Below are 24,222 nucleotides of genomic sequence, written 5' to 3'. Positions count from 1 at the left end.
AGAGTGTGGGAGGGCATAGAATAACGGAAAACATACTGCAAAATGTAGCAAAATCATGCACAGGAGGATGAGTTCCAGTGTCAGTCGTCTTCCTTTCACACGCACCTACAAAATAAAATAAAAACGTAACGCAGCTTTTTATGGGAGAGTTTAGGACTCCGAGCCGCACTGCAAGGCATTTCTTTTTCCTCTGAGCTGATTCAGTGCAATTTGTGCTGTTTACATCCGGTTTAAGAGAATCCCAAACCCTAGTGGGTTTGAGGATCTTTGGCGGTTAAACTGGAGGTGTTGAATAGGGTTTTCTGGGCTGTGACGTCCGTACTGGAGGAAGAGGGGCACGTCTGTGTGTGAAAAGGGAAAGAGAAAAAGAAAGAGAGACAGCATTAGATTGTGAGATGACAGTACAAACTTGCCCATTCCAAATCATGCTCTGCATTTACATTTGTATTGTGACAGACTGCATGAGTGATTACACTATTTTACACTATTCCCTTTTTGTGATATCAGGGTATTGGCTTCATCTTTAGTTTAGTAGTACTGTGGTCATATCTGCCTACTCATTTATCTGTGTGTCTAAACATCTAACCGTTGCACATAGCTGTGGCACCTAGATGGGATGACTGCAACTGTCGGGCGGTTGGGCGGAGCTGAGGTTATACTCTCTCCATGTTGCAGGGGGGCACTAGATGCGGCATATCCAGGGTGGGCAAGATGTGAGGGAGGGTCCAAAGGCAGAGGTTTCTTTGGGGCTGGAGGTTTCGGTGGTGGTGCAGGGGGCTGTACAGAGTGCAAAGGAAAAATATAACAATGTAAGTTAGACAGAAAAGAAGAAAGCTATGATTGTGATTGTCTCATTTATACAAAAGCTATATATATATACACACACACACACACACACACACACACACAACACCGGTAGACAAGACAGGACACTCAAAGCTTGAGGGTTATAGATGAACAATGATACACTTTTGAGTTAGTTGATCAACTGTAGCTGATGAATTTACCCATAACCATTAGTATGACTTATTCAGTACTGAGGCTGTGTCTGCACCCATACATTATGCATCTTTGATATGCAAATACAGTATCTTACCTATGTATTTTCCCACTACAAACAATTACCTTTTTATTTTCTTTTTTACAGGAAATAGCCGTTCATTTTCAGACAGATGGCCGATAATACGACAGTCATGGATTTGATTTGCACAATTTGAGGCCAGATTTTCTGAACATTTAACCCAGATCAAAGTGATCCTATGTTGTGAATGTGGTTCCTCCTTAAGGAGTCCATCCTAAAACAAGGTTGCACAGCATCTGAGACAGACCAAACCTTTACAGCTGCGTTTACAGCATCTGAGACAGACCAAACCTTTACAGCTGTGTTTACAGCATCTGAGACAAATCCGGACGTTCACGCAGCATGCCTAAAAAAACCAGAATTCCGTTCTTTTGATCTTATCCGATATGATTTAGTAGACTGTTTGTTCCATGTGAACCAGGGGTAAGGAAAGTGTGTTTGCCTCAGAACCACCTGCATGCATCCATCCTCAGACCTGTGTGACCACAAACGGTCACTTAAAGCCTTTCTTTTAGTGAAGTGTTACACCTTTTCTCAGTTGCATTCAATTTGAAATGCATTTTGATTGTTAGGCACAAACAGCTCTCAACATGGTCACAACAAAAAAGTTTGCTACAGCATATCACAATTAATTTGACATTGTTGTTTGCAAGGATGTCGATGACCCAATTGGGCCACATTTGATGGAACCAATTATCCTAGTCACAGGTATATTTTGCCAAACTGACATATTGATGCACAATGTCAATGAACAAAGACTATGCTGTCAGCCCACTATCAGCCCTTCCATACTGGGATACCCACTGCGACCTGAAGTTAACGAACAGCCCTGATCACACCATTCAATACTGTTGCACAAGGGGAAATAATTCAAATAATTTGGCTGCTTGAGATTTACGATATCTAGGCAGATTTTAGAGCGAAGCGCTATACAGCCCTACAGTTACCTCTAACAGGCTGCAGGGAGCAGAAACCGCTTTCATTGTGGGAGGCACTTCATGAATAGTCATGAATGTTTTCTTAACATTTGTACCTGAATAAGGAAAAGCCCTACATGACGCAATGTGTGGTAGAATATAAATCATTATGGCATTTGAGAGATTTAATGATGGCACATATCTGTTCATTGATTATCCAATCTCTATGCCGTCCTATCTTTGCTGTCCTTCTTGTCACACTTAATGAGTTCTTCACCGTTTAAACTTTAAAACTCCTTTGCTAGGTACATGCATGTAATTTAGAAATGTGTTGGAAATAAACAATATAATCAACAATATCAGTTATGATTTTATTGTTTTGTTGAATAGTCATGACTGGCTGACAGGAGCCGACTCATCTATATCAAATCGTTGTTGATTCATTAACAACAACAAATTATACTGAGAAAAATGCAAGTTGCGTCACCCCACGATTGGACTATATGTAATGTTCTAAGGCATCCTGTTCAGCAAGATAACCATTAGTGAAGTAGTCCCTAGGATGACGCAACTTAGTTTTTCTCAGTAAAATATATTTTTTATGAATTGTCTATTGACGACTTGAAATGTTCAGGGCCAGCCCTGAAAACGAAAGAAAGAAAGGAGGACAGATTCTAATGTGGGAACACAATAGACAGCACAGAACCATTTCAACCTGCATGTTTTGAAAAATGTGCACAAACTCTTTCAGAGATTCTTCCAGTTTTTTTCATGGAATGCATTGATGAGCTTTATCTATAGCTCACAATTCGTTATTTGCCTAAGATTGTAAATTGTGCCAAAACATCTTACATCAAAATGTATGTGAACTAAAATGTGTTTAATCTGATTAGGTTAGGGTATTTAATAATCCAAACACAATCAACAAAACTATACCAACACACACAACTCCATCACTCTATTCTACCAGTCATCAAATCATTTAGTTCCACCAATTAAAAAATCAAGGGAGTCACCACCAACCACACAATCCACACCACACTCAAGCATTCTATTCTATCTACAATCAAGCATTCAGCCCCACCAATTAACCACTCAATTCCATTCTATCAATCAACAACTCGTCCCACCGATCTACCTACCACCCAATCACGCAGGTGTCCATGCAGCCCTCACTACATCTACTGGTACCTGGCGGCCTGTTAGCATAGGGTCAGGGGGCAGAGGCTTGGTCGGGGGGACTGGCCGACTTGCTGACTGCTGGAACAGTGAATGGCAGAAAAAGGGAACATGGGAAGTAGACAGAATGAGAGTGAGGGGAGAAAGAAACCAACAAAGGGGAAGTGGCACTGACGTTTTTACAACAGTTCCAAATACACTGCACTCAATGTATTCAAATTCAAATACAAAAATAGCTCATTTACATAAGTATTCAGGCCCTTTGCTATCACACTCTTAAAATGTGCTCAAATGCAAAAATGCAAATTCAACTAATCACTCAACAAGTTGAATTGAGTCCATTTGAATGCAAGGATAATAGTTAATGTGATTTCAGAATGAATATCTTTTGTCTCTGGTTTGCATAGGAACCAATTACACACTGTGTGGATTAGGATGTCACTACCAACTCAGCAGATTTCATAATTTTCTCTTGATCCTGACAAACTCCCCAGTCCCTGCCGGTGACAAGCATATCCATAGCATGATGCAGCTGCCACTATCCTTCACATGAGAGCTGGTGCGGAAACTGCATTGCATGTACTGGATTTGCACTAAACTTAATGCTTTGTAGTAAAACAAATAAACACATTTACAACCACTTTCTTTGCTGTATCACTTTGATATGATGCCATTTTGTGTGCCTATCAAATATTGTAATACTCATAGTTTAACCTTAAACATACGTTAAGTGTGCCCACCCTCAGGACATAAACTGACCACTCTCAGACTAGTAAACAACGTCCTTAGGAGCAGGCACATACCATATCAAGTAACAGTGAGACCAGTTTAACTCTAAGGACATAGGAGCCTTGCCCAGGGGTCAGCAGGGTAGAACAGCATGGACACAGGATAGAGCCATGTATGGGAACCAATGTCAGTATTGTAAGTTACGAGGTAAAGCTATTCCCTCTCTGAGAACAAGTATATAAGCTGTAACAAACATCAGTACCATGCTCGGCATTCCCTATGTCGCAGCCATGCTCTGCATCTCCCATGTCGTAGCCATGCTTGAAGCTTGGACTTAGCAGAGCATGCTGCCTTGGAAACATCTGTACAAGAGAATGCAACCCAGATCTGCCTAATACAATGATTACGATTCAACCTTCTCTCTCTATTGAGTCATCAATATATCATTTCCGGCCACCTGACTAAGAAAGATCTCCACATATCACACTTGAATTAATTGCTGCAAACACAAATATGGATGTGAGATTTCCATTAAGGGATTGGTTTTTGGCCATTGGTTATAGGCCAATTTTGTAAGAGTGACTGAGACAATGTTGTCTCATTGCCTGTGCATTCAAACCTTGTTGCAAGTCTCCCCAGGCCTCAGGTTGGCATTCCTGAGCAGTTTTGTTCCTCTCCATTTGTTCAGTTTCTAATGACTGTTATGGGTCGAGTCGCCTTGGCGACTCTCTGGTGCCTGGGACTCTGCATCTGGCAGCTTGGGACTCTGCACCTGTTATTGGCTCAGTAGTGTTTGATGTTATGCACCTGTGTTGAATTAGGCTTCTGGTAGTTATGTGCCCCACTTCCCTGCACTCCCTGTCGGTTGGTCACTGTGTTATCTTGGTGTGAGAGTATCCTGTTGCTGCCTGTCTGCTGTTGTGAACTGCCCAGGGGGGTATTCCACGTACATTGATTAGTATATTCACGATTAAAAGGAAAGGAAAGCCTCGTTCAAGCAACTCTCGATTGGGATTCAAGCCTCAAGTGATTCCTCGAATTAGAATCAGCCTTGTGTCATCAATGTTCAAGCAAGTGCGGTTTGGAAAGTCTCGGTTTGGAAAGTCTCGCTTTGGGCGTGCGCCCGGAGTTAGAAGCAGCCCAGAAGAGCCGATTGTCAAAAAGAAGATATTAGACTGGAAAGATTACCTGAACCCATACAAATTACAACCTGATTCACAGTGTTTAATTGATTCCTATGCAAATCAGAGACCCTATAAAAACAAATATATTAATTTCGAACTATTATCCTTGCATTAAGTTGGACTTAATTCAACTTATTGAGTGACTTAATAACGACAAGTTTGTGAGCCTACATTTTAATAAATGTGTAGAAATGTCTTTGTCCTTATGGGGTATAAATAATAAATAATCATTTTAAAATGAGTCTATAACACAATGGAAAAGTTTCCGAATACTTTTGTAAGCCACTGTATGTATGAGAAATGTATGTATGTGTTTTGGGTTATGATTAGGTAAGGCATAAGCCATATTATTCATAATAATAATAATCAATGGTATATCATGAGTTGAAATGAAACAACAGGAACAATCCCAACTTGTGCCTTGAATTAAGGTTAACTTGTTTTTGGTTAAAATATAAAACCTCAGGTTGAATTTGAAATAACATATTAAAACATACATACTGTATGTATACAACATAATAAAGACCTACAGCCTGGATTTACACATTCTTCAGTAATGACCTCACCCCTCTCAGCAACACAGCACACAAGAGATATCTTTTATTCTTTCACCATATTCTTATTCTGGTGTGGGGAGCCTTGGTCCACATGGACCTCGCAGTCAACTAGTTGTACCTCAGCACACTCATCAAATTAAAACGACTTAACTGGGTATAGTGTGTGTCAGTGTATATGTTACGGTACATGTGGGAATACGGTACATGTGGGAAAACTAGGGTTAGGGTTAGGTGCTAGGGTGCTAGGGTTAGGGTTAGGTTTGGGGTTAGGGGTAGGGTTAGGGTTAGACATGCCAGCATGTACCAAGTCGACGTAGCACCTAACCCTAACCCTAGTTTTCCCACATGTACCGTATTCCCACATGTACCGTAACATATAGAGGAGATGCACAAACTGTTCACTTTCGCATTCCACCCGAGCTTGCTAGGTCTGTGGGAGTAAGTGGACCTGGTGCCCTGAGGAGGAATGCCTCTCGTTGGAGACGTGACCACGGGCCACGTCGGAGCCGTCGCGGAGGCCTGTGGGCTAAACAACAACGCGAGCCGAACGGATTATCCTTGCCCAGGTTATTTCTTGCCAATGTCCTCTCATTAGCGAACAAAATGGATGAGCTCAAACTCTGGATTACCTGACAGACTATGGATTATGGATTGCAACATTATGATTGTTTCTGAAACATGGCTTAATACCAGTGTTCTGGATCGCGTTGCTACGCTAACATGATGGAGCCTTTTCAGGGCAGTCAGGACAATGGAGCAGTATACACCATACTGTACATAGCTTAACTCTATCCTCTCCTGTATATAACGCACAACTACCATGCATGCTATACTGTACCTATCACCATCACGTTTTATACCACTATTTGCACTATCATGTTTTATAGCACTATTTGCACTTCTGGTTCGATGCCAAACTGCATTTCGTTTCGGTTTTTGTCTGGTACTACTCTACAATGACAATAAAGTTGAATCTTAAGAGCCTTTCTGGATATACACATTCAAATGTTTTTATATGAGTATTAGAGTATCATAACACAGATATAATACATTTAATATGGGTAGTAGAGTGCATTATAAGACATGCTTTAAGCATGCATAACAGCTCAAGGCCTACTAGCTGCCTCACATATTACAAGCATATAATTGCCTTCATAGTGAATCAGACAGTTACTGCTGTCACAGGAGGACTATGGGCTCCACTCACAAGCTTGCTGTACAAGGACTCCAGAATCCAACATGGGTTCTGAAGTGACTCTGGGTATGCAGGTTGCCAGTCACAGTGACATGATGCCACATTCTCATAGTCATACATCCTCATACCTCATCCTCAAAGGGACTGACTGATCGAGCATAGGGCCCTGATCCGATACTTATCAAATGCACCCTTCAATCATGACTTAGTCAAGGACATACCCCATCTAGCATTACTGCTGAACTGGGGGCCTCTGACGTGGATGTCAGAGGTGTAAACCGCTATACCAAGAGGACATCCTTGTGGTATGAGGGCTACATCTGGCGGTAGAAATCACAGGCAGGGCTATCTCGTCATAATTGTCTCATTGCAAATAAGCTCTGCTACAAAAGCAAGGTTTCCTCTACAGTACATGCGTCCCCCAATCGAGTAATATCAGATGAGTAATTACGTTAAGTGAAGGATGCATTTAGAAAGTTTTGTGAGGAGCTTATGACTAGGGTAGAGGAGAAGAGGACAGACTTGCATACATAGAGGTGTCAGAACCACTGATCTAAAATGGCACTATGAATGACCAAGCCTCTATGTCCAATGGTGACAACTGACTGTACCTGTTTTTTAGGGGGCTTTGGGTCAGGGGGCAGAGGCTTGTCAGGGGCTGCTGGCCGTTGCTTGGCCAACTGAGGCAGCAGAAACGACAGAATTGAGAAAGGAACATTTTGTAAGTTCAGGAGCATTTTCCCCAATATGCTCAATAACAATATCCAAAGTTCAATCATTTGGCAGGAATCACCCATTATGAAACGCAAGCTACAAATGTGCTGTTTGCCAAAAAGCATCCTTTCATTGATTTGTCATTAAAGCCAAATTAATCACAAATGACAGACAATTAAAAAAACAAATAAGCAATCACAATGCAAACTAAATACATGCAAACTAAATACATGCAGACAGAATGTTAGTTCTAAAGAATATTAATAGTGGGGCGGCTAAATGCATTTTTATAGGAAAATCGTTCACAAGTGGAACGAAAAGCATAAAAAAAAAACTGGCGGAGAGAGAGACTACCTCGCTGTCTTCTCCACGAACCCTCACCACTGGGGTACCCCAGGGCTCTGTCCTAGGGCCCCTACTGTTCTCCCTCTACACCAAGTCTCTTGGCTCGGTAATCTCCTCACATGGGTTCTCCTACCACAGCTACGCAGATGACACTTAACTCTTCCTGTCCTTCCCCCCCTCTGATCTACACGTGGCAACCCGTGTCTCTGCATGTCTCGCTGACATTTCAACATGGATGTCAGACCACCATCTCAAGGTGTTTTGCTGAAATAATGTTGTGTTTAGGCATATTTTTCACATTACTTCTGAATCAAATCTGAATGATTGGCAGAGGGAGACCTAAAAGGGATTTCTGATGAATGAATTTGTGTTTTCCATAGTTAAAAACCTGTAATTCGAATCATCAAAATCGGCTTTGACAACGAGATTCTATGGTTAAAAATGGCCAAAATGGCAGCCATCTTTAAAAATGGCAGCCATTTTGAAATGTGTGTGGCTAACAGGTTTTTTTCCAAAGAATGACCCAAGAGGTACACACAGTAAAATGTTGGTGCTTTTATCCACAAGTGAACGATTTTTACCGTATCTGCTCCACTATAACATTTAGATGAATAACATTTAGCGAGTCTTCTCATTCCTTCACATACTGACACATCTATAGATGTGCGCGCACACATACACACATGCACACGCACACCTCAAACTCCCCATTGCCTCATGGTCAGGCAACCTGGTTACCTGGGTGTTTTTTAAGACAGGGTCAGGAGGGAGTGGCTTAGTAGGTGGGTCAGGCCTGTCATGAACCTGATAGGAGGAAACAGAACAGCAGGGAGATTGACAGCCAATGAAAAACATGCACAGAATGGTAGGTTTTAGTTCCAAGGGACAGCGATGTTGTTGTTAGAAATAAGCAGAAAATATGCAAAATGTTGTAAAGATTGTGTAAAAAAGGAATAGGTCACTTGAGAATACAGTCACAGTAAATCAAATCAAAAACCAAAAGTAAGTGCTTTTAGATTGCAAGAGGCAATGCATCTGAATTGCACATATGTATCTAATTTTGTAATCCATTATGTCAATTATCATCAGGAATATGGAATTGCAATTATTTACAGTACAGGCCGCAGACATTTTGTTTACACGTTTTCCCTAAAAAATAAAATTGCACTAAATCTATTTCACGTAGATGGCACAGCTTATTTCACCACAGACCAATTATATCCCAGGGAATTGGACAGCAACAAAAGACAACTAGCCTGAAAACAGTCTCATACATTTTTCAGTTGCTCTATTTCTTATAGATTTGTTCTACTCTTGTACCCATCTTAACCTGACTCTTGTACCCATCTTAACCTGACAAGTGAGACTATTTTTTTTTTACCATGGTTAGACCATCAGTCAGGGATAATACAGTCATACCTATTCATATTCATGCATCTACTGCATCATTAACAGCATAAGCTACCCAATGGGTCTGATATAGGCCCACATGGATGATTCTATACAGTTAATGTAAATGTACATTTTCCTATATTAACACAGTGAGATGTTGACATTAGTAATAATTCAAATAATAAAAGTGTCCAGTAGGTAATGTTGCTGTAAGGTAATCGATGTGGGTGGAGAATTAATGGAGGCGAATGAATGGAGGACACCTTCTAAACCTTCATATCACACTGGTTGTTGGGAGTTGTCTCTTCTACTGGACTGAAAAATATCTCCAGTGATATTCACACAATAACAAGGCGTTAGCTACAAATCTTAATTAACTAACATAACATAATATTCAATACAGGTTTGTGACCTTACAATCCAAAGCTAGTCCTATGACTTGAGTTTCACACCTAATGTTAGAGCTAGCTACTTTCACTCGAGGCTAATGTTTATTGCTAACATACTTCTAAAATATTTCCATAATAAAAACGCTACATAACCACAGTATTTGTAATTAACATAGCAATACTAGCACTAATACTAGTAATATAGTCACTTTTAACTTTGAAAATAGTCCTTTGCTGACAAACAAACAAAACGTTAAACAGTACTTTAATTAGGTGTTTTGTGTCACAGTTTTTCAGTGAGTTGGCTCTTCTTCTATTGAAATAAACTATTTCACTGGAGCCCCTGACAGGAAGCGCCCTCGTAGTGAAGGGCAGAGTACCTTTACATTAACTGCATGGAAATCATCCATAAAGGTAAGGTATCAGACCCATTCGGTATCTTATTACTGTGTTACAGTCAGTGGATTCATGCATATCGATAGTACTGTAGGTAGCCTACGTATTACCACTGAGTAACCAACCTTGGTCTTATACTGCGAGGTTATGACAGGGTGCAAGGCAGGAACAAATTACAAACGGTAACAGAATTTTTCAGCTCTGATCCCACTTTATTTCATCATAACTACTCTTTGTTCAAGCATCTTTCATGCTAAAATAATTACATAAATTACAGTACAACTTACCTTGAAATTAAAAAGGAATGACCATGGTTATTACCACTTTATTACCCACTTGTAATAGCTGTAAATTGCTACCACACAGCCAGTATTAGCTCACTGTATATTGTTTATTGGTCTGACTCTTCAGGTCTTGAATGGTACAAGGTAACACCAGTGGTGAATGTTAGGATTTCGGGCCCAGGGACAAAATGTAATGTTGAAATTAAATGTATTTTATGGGTTCCCCCATTTCCACTACTGGGTAACAGCAATAATGGATTCAATCACAAAATAATAAATGCAAAAGCTTAAAAAAAAACAATATCAGTGTTTCCCATTAATTACCTAGACTGTGGCAGCAATATTTTGACACGCGAGCGACGCAATCTTTGCGATTCGCACTGCATCTACTATAGGTCCATAGGATTTAGCGGTATTGACAATCGTCATGTGATTTAGAGGTATTGATAATCCACCCCCCCCCCCCCCCCCCCCTCTCCCCTGAGGTCCACCCACCAAAATCCTGTGGGAAACACTGAATATAATACAAGTCTTGACAACAATAAGCAAAAAATAAATTAAAAAATCCCTTGAGAAGTATTAACACTACAGCTGCCTCACGGGACAGCTAAGAGATAGTGGGAGGAGGTGATATAAAAGTAGTGTTGTTCCGATACCGATACTAGTATCGGCATGGCCACCGATACGCACAAAAATGCTGGTATCGGTATCGGCGAGTACTAACAAAAAAAAAATCCGTTTTTTTCTTTTTTTTTTTTTTTTTAAGTACTAAAGTTATTTTGTTTGTAAATGTTCACTTGCTGTTGCACTACTACTACGACTGTTTTATATCTTAAATGGATATTGCACTGATTGGCATCTGTGAGAGCCACATTTCAGGTTTTATAAGGGGTTGATTTTCTTGTCACCATACCAGGTAGACAATAAAAAAAAGTTCTATAGTATTCACTCTCTGTTGGTATTTTTTCCTGTTTTACAAAGGTTTTGAGCAGTGCCAGACTAAAGGGCTCTGCACACAGCGTGCGATTTCTGTTGCGCATCAACGTTCCATTTTGAAGTTTGAATGGAAGTCTATGAGAACATCGCATTTACCCACACACGGCCCCGATTTTAATCGCACGGCGAACATTCGATTCCATTCATTTTGAATGGGACAAAGCAGTGCGACAAAACTCGCACGCCGTGTGCTTTGTCCCATTCAAAATGAATGGAATCGAATGTTCGCCGTGCGATTAAAATCGGGGCCGTGTGTGGGTAAATGCGATGTTCTCATAGACTTCCATTCAAACTTCAAAATGGAACGTTGATGCGCAACAGAAATCGCACGCTGTGTGCAGAGCCCTTAAGTGTTAGCAATAATTTTACATCGAGGTGAGTATGCGGCTCAAAAAACATGTTTTTTTGTTTTGTTTTTTCAAACGCCGTGGTATCGGATCGGTACTCGGTATCGGCAAGTACTGCACGGTCAGGTATCGGTATCGGTATCGGGATCAAAAAATGGTATCGGAACAACACTATATAAAAGCATAATTTTTCATTCTCTGGTGCACAATGCCACTGTAATTGTAATAGCTTGGAGACCTTCAAATTGTATTGATTGATGAGATTGGCCATGTGTGTATACTGTATGCCAAATGGATCCCAAAGCGTTTGAATGACAGGGTAGGTGCAGAGCCCCAGGACTGTACCTTTTCAGAAGGCGAGGTCAGTGGGATGTCACTCTGGCGGTTCCAGTGGTAACGTAGTGGCTGGACCTGGTCCCCGTTCCGAATATCCACACGCTCTGTCGCTGGGGTCCTAGGAAACCACACACACACACACACACACACACACACACACACACACACACTTGATAATTTATGGTTCTAAGGTATTATGATGGAATGCATGCTACATTTTCATTTTCATCAAAACTTTAATTCGGTTAACATGGTGGAATGTTGATTTAGGCCAACATTCTGTGAGCTCCTTTGTTACTGCAACCATCATGGAACGTTCAGAACTCTTAAATAAAAACAGCATGAAGGCCTGAAGTGCGATTTTGTCGCACGACAACATTCGATTCTCAATTCTTTGAATTATTTCAATTGGTGTGAATGGAGAATCGAATGTTGTAATTTAATAATAATTTTGCCATTTAGCAGACGCTTTTATCCAAAGCGACTTACAATTACGAATTACAGGGACATTCCCCCTGGAGTAACTGAGGGCTAAGTGCCTTACCCAAGGGCACACTAGTAGTGGTGTGGCTTCAGGCGGGATTTGAACTCACAACCTTCCGATCACAAGTCCAACTCACTATCCACTAGACCACCACTAGGGGTGGGACGATTAGAAAATGTAATGTCACGATTATCGTGGGCAAAATAATCGCGATCCACGATATTATCGCGAGAATTTAAAAAAAAAAAAAAAAAATTTACTTTTTTTTTAGAATGCCAATAAAACACACTGTAATCACTTTAACTTAGATTTTGTTGTATTTTTATTGAATCATGTTAATAACATTAACATCATTTTAAAAACATCTTGACAAAAATAAAAATCTTTAATAAAATCTTAAATAAGGTAATGATAAATTATAAGGTATCACTGCATAAATAAAAGAAAAAAATACTGTCAAACAAAACTTGAACACTGACACTTTTCTGTCATCAAACTGAGTGCTAGCCTTGTGGCTTAGAGACTTGAAAGCTTCAAGATAGGTTAAAGTGCAAATGTGAGAAATCTCAATTATATTACTATTTATTTATAACATACGATTATGACATCCTCCCTCTCGCCAGTTTGGGGCAACATAGACTTCTCCCCTGGTGCCACGGATAGGGGTTTCAAGCGGTGGGACAGCAAAGGGATGGTTACTATCGGACATTTATATGATACGGAAATACTACTTTCATTTGACCAATTATGTAAGAAATATGACCTACCACGAAATGAGTTTTTCAGATACCTTCAGATACGAAGTTTTTTAAATAGCCAAAAAGACACTGGCCTCTGTCACCAACCCTCTCCGCTGGAGGAGATAGTCTCTGCTGGAAAGACGAGAGGCATTCTGGGGCTTGGGTATAGAGCACTTTCGAAATATGATAAAGGCAAACCTGCATTTACGCCCAAAGACTGGAATAATGACCTGAACATTAATACTGATGAAGCAACTTGGTCACTAATATGGCAATCGGCAAACGACATCTCAATCTGTAATAGGACGAAGGAAACGCAATTTAGACTACTACAACGTTTGCAGATTACTCCCCAACTTAGACATAAAATGGATCATAACAAATCGGAAATGTGTACAAAGTGTATTACCGAGGTTGGGAGCTTTGTTCATTGTGTTTGGACTTGTAGATATATAGATGATTACTGGAAAGGTATAGTGGATAAAATTCATCTAATTCTAGATGTTACATTGGATAAGGACCCCATGTGTCTATTGTTTGGGTTCCCAGACAAACAACTTAAAAGTATGCATTCCAAAAGACTTCTGTGTATCCTCACTTTTTGTGCAAGGAAAAATATATTGCTGAAATGGATAGACTGCAAACCGCCTACAATAGCTGGATGGCACAAGGTAATTTTTGATATGATTCCTATGGAATATCTGACATATAGGTCTAAGTGTAAGATAAAGACATTCTATAAGATTTGGTCTCCGTTCTTAGATTATATTGGTACCAGCCTGGCTGCCATTGTAATGAAAGGTTTGGTGGATTACACTCAAGAAAGTACACAAGACGAATGTGTAACAGATCTACAATGTATGGGTCACAATATTATTTACTGTGCTGGTGTTGTGCTGCCGCTGTGTTTAGGACTGTAAGACATGGATGCTGTCTCCGATGGGGGTGATCCCCCCATATATTATGGCATGTGTTGTGTCATTTTCTTTTCTGTTTATTTCTGATATGTGACATGGCCTCCTCCCCCCCCCTGTTTTTTTGTTTTTGTTTTGTTTTGTTTGTCTTTGTTTTTTGTTTGTAAAAAAAAGAGAAAGAAAATTTTCTGTTATTGTTTATGGACAATGTACTGCATAACAAAGTGCAAAACTAGTTTTCTACTATTAATGGGACAATAACCTCCCCCACGGATACTAGTTGTTGTTGTTATGTCCTGTTGTGTACATGTCTCTGTGAAACACTGTGAAATATTAACCCCCCCCCAAAAAAACACACATAGGTCACATACATTAATACATACAATAAAAACAGACAGACAAAGCAGTGTTTATAAAATGTAGTGCCTATTTAAAAAGTTCAGTCATTTAAAAAAAAAAAAGAAAAAAAAAAAAAAACGGTTATGACGATTATTCAACTAATTAAAATTCTCCACGATAAAGTTATCGCGGGTGTTTTTATCGCGATTAACGATAAACACGATAATCGTCCCATCCCTAACCACCACTACCCCTTTTTGTTGTCGTGCGACATGTTGTCGTGCGATAATATCGCATCGCACGCCATGTGCATTGTCTCATTCAAAACAATGGAATCGAATTCGGCGGGTGCGACAAAATCAGGGCCGTGTGCCGTGTGTTCTGCAGGCCTTGAGACCTGCAGAACTCACAACAATGCACTCTCTTGGCAACAAGTTATAACCCAATGAAACCACCTTACACTCTCGCTCTATCTCTCTAATGTACCGTAATCATCCTCTTACCTTCTCTTATTCTCTCTTTATTTTGACTGGGAGTTCCATTGAGACCAAGGTCTCTTTTACACATAATTTAAAAAATACACATCATACAAAATTACAACATTATAAAACACAATCAGGAAAAACAATCAGATTTTTCAACAAAGAGGTCCTCGATCAAAATGTTAAATTGCCTGAGTGGTACCAGAACAACCAACTGTGATGTACTGTCGGTTGTTTCAGCAGTGAGGTAACGTGGTTTGGTAACTTATGTTCTTATACTTACAATAACAAGATGAGGTAAAGTAGTAGTGTAGGGTAGGGTAGTGGTGGTCTAGTGGATAGTGAGTTGGACTCAGGTTGTGAGTTCAAAATCCCGCCTGAAGCCACACCACTACTAGTGTGCCCTTGGGTAAGGCACTTAGCCCTCAGTTACTCCAGGGGGAATGTCCCTGTAATTCGTAATTGTAAGTCGCTTTGGATAAAAGCGTCTGCTAAATGGCAAAATTATTATAAATTAATTAATTAGGTAAACCAGGAGCTTATACAGTAGGGCTTTATACACAAAACAGGAGTAATGGTCTGTTCTACACAATATTTATGAGGTGCAGCTGACCTTTTGGTAAAGGATGCAATCACTGGTATTACAACTATCACCTGTGATAAAGCGAAGGGCGCTATGATAAATGGCATCCAGGGGTTTAAGAGTGGTGACTGCAGCATTTTGGTAGATGATATCACCATAATCTAGCCCTGGCATGAAGGTTGACTGTACAATCTGCGTTTTGCTCTTCAGGGAAAGGCGAGATCTATTCCTGTAAAAGAAACCCACCCACATATACTTTTTGACATCTCAACTTTGAAACAACATCTTTCACCATATGGACACATAGCTTGTACCCCTGTCTCAGGGCTCTTACCGGCTCTGTTGGCGGCCGCCGGCCTTATGGAAGGGGCTGCCAGTCCCCAGGCAGAATAGGCTGCGTCGACAGCTAGGGTAACGCAGGGCGAGGAAGAGGAGCACTATCGGTAGGACGAAGAGGAAGATGACCAGCAGGGCCACGTGTGCTGGGTCCGAGTCTAGGGATACAGAGAATGTTCATTTAGAGAAGCCTTTGGTCAAAGTCATGAAAGATCATGAAAAAAGATCATGAAAGATCTTCCTCAAGCAAAGGTCCGGAACATCATAATGTCTAGCTTGCTTTATGATTCAGTGCCATATATACACATACTGTATGTCATATATATTGAAGTAGCCTAGTAATTGTATCAACGTCTGCATGTACCGGTAGTCAACAACTGACTGTCAAATCAAATAAATAAAGTACAATTCAATAATATTTCAACAATATTTATTGGAAATGTTCATTTATTTATATTTCATTATAAATAATAAGTACTCTAATAATAATGAAATGTTCTTTTCTCATTTCAAGTAAAATAAGGGCTGCATTTAAATGTAAAGCATAAAGAGAGAGAATGTAAAGAGAGCTTTTGAAAAATAAAGTGATGATGCTGACATAGGTATCTGGTTGATTTTTTCACAAAACTCTTCTTTTTGTTTTCCCTCAAGTAAGATTTCAGCTACTGCACTCGTGCACTCCTTGACAACCCCTCCATCAGTATATGTTTTTTATGTTGACCCAAAATACAAGCAACTTTAAGGGAACATTCATTAGCACATTCATTAGCATTCATTAGTGCGTTAGTATTCTGGTGGATCGATCATATTGGGCTCTTTGATAGTGAATTTTCTGTGCCCTCAGATTTGAGTGGATATATTTGCTCAAAAGATTTGTGTTTTGCCTCGTAGCGGCGCTTCACATGGCTGCTGTTAATAATTGCCATTGCCTCGGAACATATGAGACATACAGGTTTTGAACTGCCAGTGGGGAGAATGAACATTCTGTTCAAAACACGTCTGTTCATTCTTGATTAAAAGCTCTGTTTTCGCTGTCTACCTTTCTTTTTTTTAGAGCACGCCATGACTTTTCTCTGATTTATTTATCCAACTACTGTCTTTCGTTTCGTCTTCGTAATGCAAGTAAATAAAACAACTGCATTCTATGATACAACAGAAGCTACGGGTATTGAATTGTTACAGCAGAACAATAGAAGCTACGGGTATTGAATTGTTACAGCAGAACAACAGAAGCTACAGGTATTGAATTGTTACAGCAGAACAACAGAAGCTACGGGTATTGAATTGTTACAGCAGAACAACATAAGCTACGGGTATTGAATTGTTACAGCAGAAGAAGAAGAATTGTTACGGCAGAAGCTACGGGTATTGAATTGTTACAGTGTAATCTACTGTGTCATAACTCGACAAATGCCATCCGAATCCAGAAGGGAGCATGTGAGAAGCATGATGTAGTGCATGAGTGGTAGAGTGACGGTAGCGAGGATGAGGACAGGTACCTCTGGGTGCCCTGGCGGGACCACTGTCCACACTGCCTCCGTGGCCGGCGTAGCGACAGTCTGGGGGGGCCCAGCCTACCTCACAGTGGCAGTTCTTATTGCTGTTGCACACCTGGGAATGAAGTGTGGACAAGTGTTGAGAACAAAGGAGATATTTATTTTTGTACAAAATGTACGTGAAGACCAGTGCTCGACCACAACACCAAAACAGCACTCTTCACTGAATGTTCTTTATCATACGTGATCTGATTCCTTGATCGATACTGATGGCTTATCATGGCTTTTTAGCTTTTTTAAGGTAAGGTTTGGGGTATGGTTAAGGATGGCTAAGGGCAGCTTCTACCTCAAGCATTCTACCTCAAGCATTGAGGACAACAATCATTCATTTCTCTCTCTTGACCTATGAACCTCATAAGGGACGGTTGATGCTGGCTTGCTCACCCCATGGCCATTGCACTTGCTGTGGCACTCCTCAACGCCAAACACAGACACATCCTGACACCGCTGGTTCCAGCACGCCTGAATCAGTCACCACATCAAAAACAGTGCATTGTTCAGTGCATTTCATAATTCCTGATATTTTTTATGCATTTGGTTTTTTATGCACAACTGTATCAATGTACACATCAGTGACATATTATACACATTTGTACTTCAAATACAATCAACCAATAAGCTGAGGCCTAATCTATGTCTCTGGAGATGCCAACCTTGCCAGGCCCACAGGCAGTGCCCTCTGCCACCATGGCAGGGTCTGAGACATCTTCGCCCAGGTGGAAGTAGGTCCCCCTGCAGACAAAGTCGGTGTAATTGAGTCGGACTTTGGTGGTCAGAATTTCTGCATTGGTGCCAAGCAATGGACGGTCGTTCCCACCCTGGCACTGGATCCTCCCACAATGCACGTCTCTGCAGAAAAGAGCAATGATCACAAAAACGATATATACTGTATACTGTGTTGTGGATGTTTTAACTATTATGCTTAAAATAAATCTCCAACAAGACCAATTCTCGGAAAAGTTAAATAAATAAGAATTGCATGAGGTGGTCCAGTGGTCTAGTATCATAGCCTTCAGTGCACACATATTCCAATGTCAGCATTAGTTTCAATCCGGCCCTGCTGAGAAACCCTCTCCACCTGACTTCCCATCTTTCTCCACTATCTCTATCCAAAAGGGTTAGGGTTAGGAGTAAAGGAGTAAAAAAAAAATAGTGAAATAAGTGGAACTGCCCAGTCGAAAAAAAGAAGAAGATACATTTAATGTACCGGTAATGTACGATCCGTCTGCCCCAGGCTGAACACATCAGTGTATTTATGAACCATTACCTTAACAAAACCTAGGTTTGGTTGGGCGAGGGTGACACAAATGCAAGATTTCAAGTCGGCAACGTAATCTGCTACACTAACTAACTAACTAACTAACTAACTAACAACATGATATTCCAGTTCTTTAATCTTGTGGTACTTACGGGCTAGAGCAGGGGATGTAGGTTCCATTGGTCAGCTGACCACAGTTGCCATATTTGTTGCCCTGCTTGTTGACTGAAGAAAAGCAAACTGCCGGTGCATGTGTGGAATCTGGAAGGTACAAGAGAGCAATAAACGGCAATAAAATGGGCAAATGCAAAGCCTTGAATCAATACTAGACATTGACAGCTCTCTTATGCCTGCATAAAGTATGTGAACACACCTGACTAACAAGAAACACATGTGACGCCAATTGTTCCATTACTTTTGGCGCCCTGGGCCAAAAAGAGTTGTCATTTCTGAATGGTGAAACCTATACTTACACAAATACCATCAAATAAAGGCTCCACTTTAACCTCATAGTAATTAAGAAGAGTTAAAATCGAAAAATCTTTGGAGTATAAAACCAAAAGAAGAAAAAATGCTTCCATTACTTATGCAGGGAACTGTATATAACATCTGACTAAGAATCTAACTAGTGTCAATCCCAGTCATGTGCACTGACAATATAAATGTAACTACGTCCTCATATTGATGAATTCCAATATTAGAGCCTGTCATAGCACCAGTCTAACTCACTAGGTCCCCACATTGATATAAAATCCAATTTTAGAGCCTGACATTGCACCAGTCTAACTCACTTGGTCCCCACAACATCTGGCACTGGGAGTTGAGGCTGATGCAGACCCCGCTGTAGCAGTAGGAGGTTCCTCCCTCGCAGAGCTCGCCGTTCTTCAGGAAGACGTTGGGGGGGCAGTAGGGGGAGGTGCCGGTGCAGTGCTCTGACAGGTCACACTCCCCCAGGGGCTCACGACACACACCCCCAGCTGTACGGAGCTGGAGGATAACAAAGGAGAGGAGGAGGGGGGAGCGGGGTCAGAAATTCATGCTCAGACTTCGATATTTTACTTAATTAATTTGTAATGACAGTCATGAATAGAATTAATACGCTTATGCATATGCTTTAGAAAATGTTCTGAAAATGTTCTGAAACATTTACACTTGTACCCCAATGAGAATAGTTTATTCAGATTTATTCAAGAAAGCATATCATAAGTAATGAATTTGCATGAGTGTCAGTCAGCATTCGGAGAGGGTTTTGCCCACCTTGCAGTTCTCACAACAGATGCCATCGGAGGAACACTGTGCACCAGGAACCAGTTTACAGGTGGTGGCGTTGCAGCACGGATCCTTACACTCCTGCCATATTAAAACAGAGGGCATGGTGATTGATAATCATGAATAAACAGAAAGACTACAGTGGACATACAGTAGCAGCATAGTATCGCTAAGATATGACACCGACAGCCATTTCGACCGACAGATCTCATTTGAATCCACTAGTATCAATGAGTATGTTGCTGTTTCATTGTCCTGAAACATTCAACAGGGTACTCGCACTCAAACCATATAGAAAGAAACTTCAGACGTCAGGATACCAAGACATAATATTCCGATGCAGTTTATCCTGATACATACGTCAAGCAGGCCGCAGTCACACTCCTCCCCCTTCTCTACGTAGAGGTTCCCGCAGCGAGGCCCCCCCAGGAGCTTTTCAGGCTGAGGCACGTTGAAGAGGCACATCCCTACGCCATGGAGCAGGCTGAGGGACAGGTCCTGGGCACTGCAGCTGCTGAATAGCTGGCCAGGCATGGACCTGAGGCAGGGGTCAGAGTGCACAAGGAGAGACAGTGGAGGAGAGCATAGAAGCACAGAACTCCTTATCCAATCAAAGGGCCTCTTTACACAAAACATAATCTCCACTGATTCCCTATACCTTCTTGCCTTTGACCACAGTCTCTCTAAATTCCCTGATGGAAATACGTTAAAAAGTGCCAACAGCAGCTACAGTAGATTAATAATTAGGGGTAGGGGGTTATTTTTTACTAATCAAACCCTTTTATTTTAGTCATGTTTAATTTCAGACTGGTGCTTTGATTTCTGCCTTTGAGAAGGACTGGAGAGTAAGGGGAGAAAAAAAAAAGAAGACGTGAAAAATTGCAAACTTTCAGTGACTATGGGATTTGAAATAAGCATGTGAAATAAGCACATAAGCATTTGAAATAAGCATGTGAATAAGCATGTGAAACCAATCCAAATGTTCAGATTTTTATTCTGAAAAATTGGTAATACATTTCAACGCTGTTGAATATCAATGACACACTCGCTAGTCAAGCCAAAATATTGCAATGTAATGGATTCGTGGGTGAGTAATCCCCACTACTACCTAGTTAACTATAACACTACTTTACATTGTTAGCAGGCTCACAAAACAAGCTGTGTTAGTTCATCTTTAACAACATTGAAATGTATGTACATCTTTCAGAATAAAAGTCCGAACATTTGGTTGTTTGCCGACTTGTTCCCCCTTTCACCAGCTGCCGTCACACATGTTGTTGGATAACATCATTACTGTAACGAAGTCCTGCTTGTCTAAAGGTAACGAACTTGCTTCCAGCTGACGTTATCTAACTTTCTCTGTATGAGTGCCAATGTTGTTGTTGATTAGTTGATTAGTTAGTACTGTGTTAACATATCAACCCCCCGAAAATGTCTAGCCTAATTCTTGTCTATGTTGAAAATGTTTGTTTAGAAAAAAAAGAAAACATTTAAATGTATGTAATTAAGAGAGGGAGGGAGGGGGGGGGGGTTATTTGATTTTCATGTTTAGAAAAGAAAAACACGAAAGAAAGAGTCATCTGTGATATTTGTGTATCCTTCGTGTATATGTACTCTTTGAATAAAAACTTTGTTTAAAAAAAAAATAAAAAATATCAACCCCCCCTACTCACCCAGTAGAGGGCTCCATGATGCAGCCTCCCAGGCGTGGTTCATTCTGGCACAGGCAGCGCCGCTCCGCTGTGTCGTGGCTCATTCCCAGGTTGTGGCCTAGCTCGTGGGCAATGGTTGATGCCACCCCCAGCACACTGACCAGATGATCCTGCAGAGAAAGAGAGAGAGAGACAGTGGGAAAGTGATAGAGAGAAGTCTTCCACTTCCACCATACTGCAGTGCAGACCAAACTAACACAGCCTGCAAATATCACAAAACTAAAATTGCCACAAGAGGGCATCCACCACCCACTACAGACAAAGCTAATGTGGTAGGACATCATCTTCTACTTACTGTATATTCACAAAGCATCAAAAGTCATGTTCACATTGACCTGAAGGTGCTGTTACCACTGTGCTAACTCACCACGTTGACACCTCCAGATCGGTCTTTGGAGCACATGGATGATTGGGACGCCATTCCGACCGTGGTTCCATGAAACGCGTCGCCCCTGGATCGAAAACACATACAGTTGATTTTACCCACTGCATTGTGGGCACATGTACTTAGGGTCATGATAAACAATCACTATAACCATAAACATTTGTAACGTGGCTAACGAAAATAATAAAAATAAACATGATGTAGTTTAAAAACTTTTTTAAAATATATATTCTAATCTGCATAGTTTTTGACATTGTCTCCATTTCTGGGATGATGGGGAAAACAATGATATGTGTGTGGTCAAAACATTATAATTATTACTTTAACACTAGAGAAACCAAAAATAGTTCTAGGGCCAGTTTCACAGACTAGGCTTAAGCCTAATCCTGGACTAAAAAGCATCTTCAATGGAGATTTTACATTGAAAGTGTGATTTAGTCCAGGACTAGGCTTAAGCCTTGTCTGTGAAACCGGCCCCTAGTGTTTAGCTTTCGGATGTCAGACTTTTTTCTTTCGACTATGATGCGTCTTGCCATAGAGATTGCGAGCTTCATAAGAAGAGCTCTCCTCTTATGAACAGGTCAGTGAAGATTTCAAATTACACCCTCATAACTAACGTGTTGTTCAGTTAATCTAATCACTTGACTCACATGACAAGTTGGGCATTGTCGTGTCGCAGGCGGGGCAGCAGCTCTCTGGTGCGCCACTCCAGGAAGCGGTTGAGGGTCTCAGTGGGGCTCTTGTCCACCTGGATCTTGTCCTGGTCGCTCCAGATCTCCAGACCGGTCAGGGCCACACGCACGTTCAGAGGCCGGTAGAACTAGTTGAAGAATAGATATATTTTTATATCAGTACATATGTTACGGTACATGTGGGAACACGGTACATGTGGGAAAACTAGGGTTAGGGTTAGGTGCTAGAGTGCTACGGTTAGGGTTAGGATTAGGGTTAGGGTTAGACATGCCAGCATGTACCAAGTCGACGTAGCACCTAACCCTAACTCTAGTTTTCCCACATGTACCGTATTCCCACATGTACCGTAACATATATAACACATACATACAACAAAACAGATGACAGAGCAGTAAGACATATACATAGGGTCACTGTTTAAAATATACATGTTGTCATGGTAACAATGAGCTATCTCAATGCTGCGTGCTGCGGCAGATAGTAGTTGTGAAGTGCTGCCAAAAGAGCTGTTGATCCATCCTTTTGTGGTAGAAATGACTAACGGTACTGACATTTGTGTTCCCTTCTTCGTTTGTGATTGCAGAGTTTTGCTTAATCTTGCTAGATAGATTATCTCCTTCTACGTACAGAATATATCCTATATTTGGCAAAACAGAGTTGATTGGATAGCAGATCAGCTCATGAATTACAGAAAGGCCCAATTCCATTTCCCTTTTCTACCCCTACCCCTCATTTTGGAGTGCCACTCGCTTTTTGTCTTGCCCATCAGAACAGAGTCACAAGGGGTGGTGTGGTTGAAAATCTTCCCCTATGAAATGGGATAACCCTTCAAGACCCTGATACGTCATCAGTAGTATCATAGAAAAGCATTGACACTCGCGATTCGTTCACAACTTAAGTTTCACGTTATCAAACAATCAAACAAGTCATCAAATAAAAAAATTAAATTCATTATTATCAGGCCAGTTCGTGACAGAATAGCGGTGCTCTGTAGGCTAACTTGTTTATTTAATTTTTTTCTGCTCTTTTTTTTCATCACACATTCCCTCATATGCGCAGCAACACACAACAGTGCAAATAAGCGGGATGTTACGAGATGAAATAGATTCATTCTCATATTTGTGCCTCTTTCAAATGTATTTGATAGGCTAAAAAATGGGGCAAGAGGCAACAAACATTGTACGCACAACTGACGTTTTTTTTTCTGGGTGCTTTGCTAAATGTTCTTCTGCAGGGTATGGGTTAAGGTTAGGGTTAGAGAGTTCAGGATAGGGCCGTCCCAAGGATCCCACTTATCATCATCATTTTTAAACAGTGACAACCCTAAAAATGCAGTGTGATGGATTACCTTCTTTAACTTTTACATATCTAGTTCCATATATGAAATACATCTAGCTGAAATAAATTGAAATGTACACAATTAAACACAA

At 40.8% G+C, this 24,222-nt stretch overlaps 1 protein-coding gene across 1 annotated transcript in view; it reads right to left on the bottom strand.

Annotated features, from left to right (window-relative positions):
* Positions 1-274: 274 nt before the first annotated feature.
* adam15 (ADAM metallopeptidase domain 15) overlaps positions 275-24,222 on the bottom strand; it is a gene marked incomplete at both ends in the record, with an annotated part of 34,121 nt that continues 10,173 nt past the window's right edge. Inside the window, 16 exons of the mRNA XM_080540938.1 lie at positions 275-341; positions 608-777; positions 3,190-3,258; positions 8,640-8,705; positions 12,051-12,159; positions 15,918-16,077; positions 17,419-17,530; positions 17,860-17,937; positions 18,129-18,324; positions 18,886-18,994; positions 19,525-19,720; positions 19,991-20,083; positions 20,363-20,540; positions 21,676-21,824; positions 22,082-22,166; positions 22,750-22,919. Of these exons, the coding sequence (XP_080397064.1) occupies positions 275-341; positions 608-777; positions 3,190-3,258; positions 8,640-8,705; positions 12,051-12,159; positions 15,918-16,077; positions 17,419-17,530; positions 17,860-17,937; positions 18,129-18,324; positions 18,886-18,994; positions 19,525-19,720; positions 19,991-20,083; positions 20,363-20,540; positions 21,676-21,824; positions 22,082-22,166; positions 22,750-22,919 (2,007 nt within the window). The remainder of the gene's footprint in view (positions 342-607; positions 778-3,189; positions 3,259-8,639; positions 8,706-12,050; positions 12,160-15,917; positions 16,078-17,418; positions 17,531-17,859; positions 17,938-18,128; positions 18,325-18,885; positions 18,995-19,524; positions 19,721-19,990; positions 20,084-20,362; positions 20,541-21,675; positions 21,825-22,081; positions 22,167-22,749; positions 22,920-24,222) is intronic.

The sequence above is a fragment of the Nansenia antarctica genome (genome assembly GCF_963989245.1).
Source record: "Nansenia antarctica genome assembly, chromosome: 10".
Lineage (NCBI taxonomy): Eukaryota > Metazoa > Chordata > Actinopteri > Argentiniformes > Microstomatidae > Nansenia > Nansenia antarctica.
This window is presented reverse-complemented; position numbering and strand designations above follow the sequence as displayed.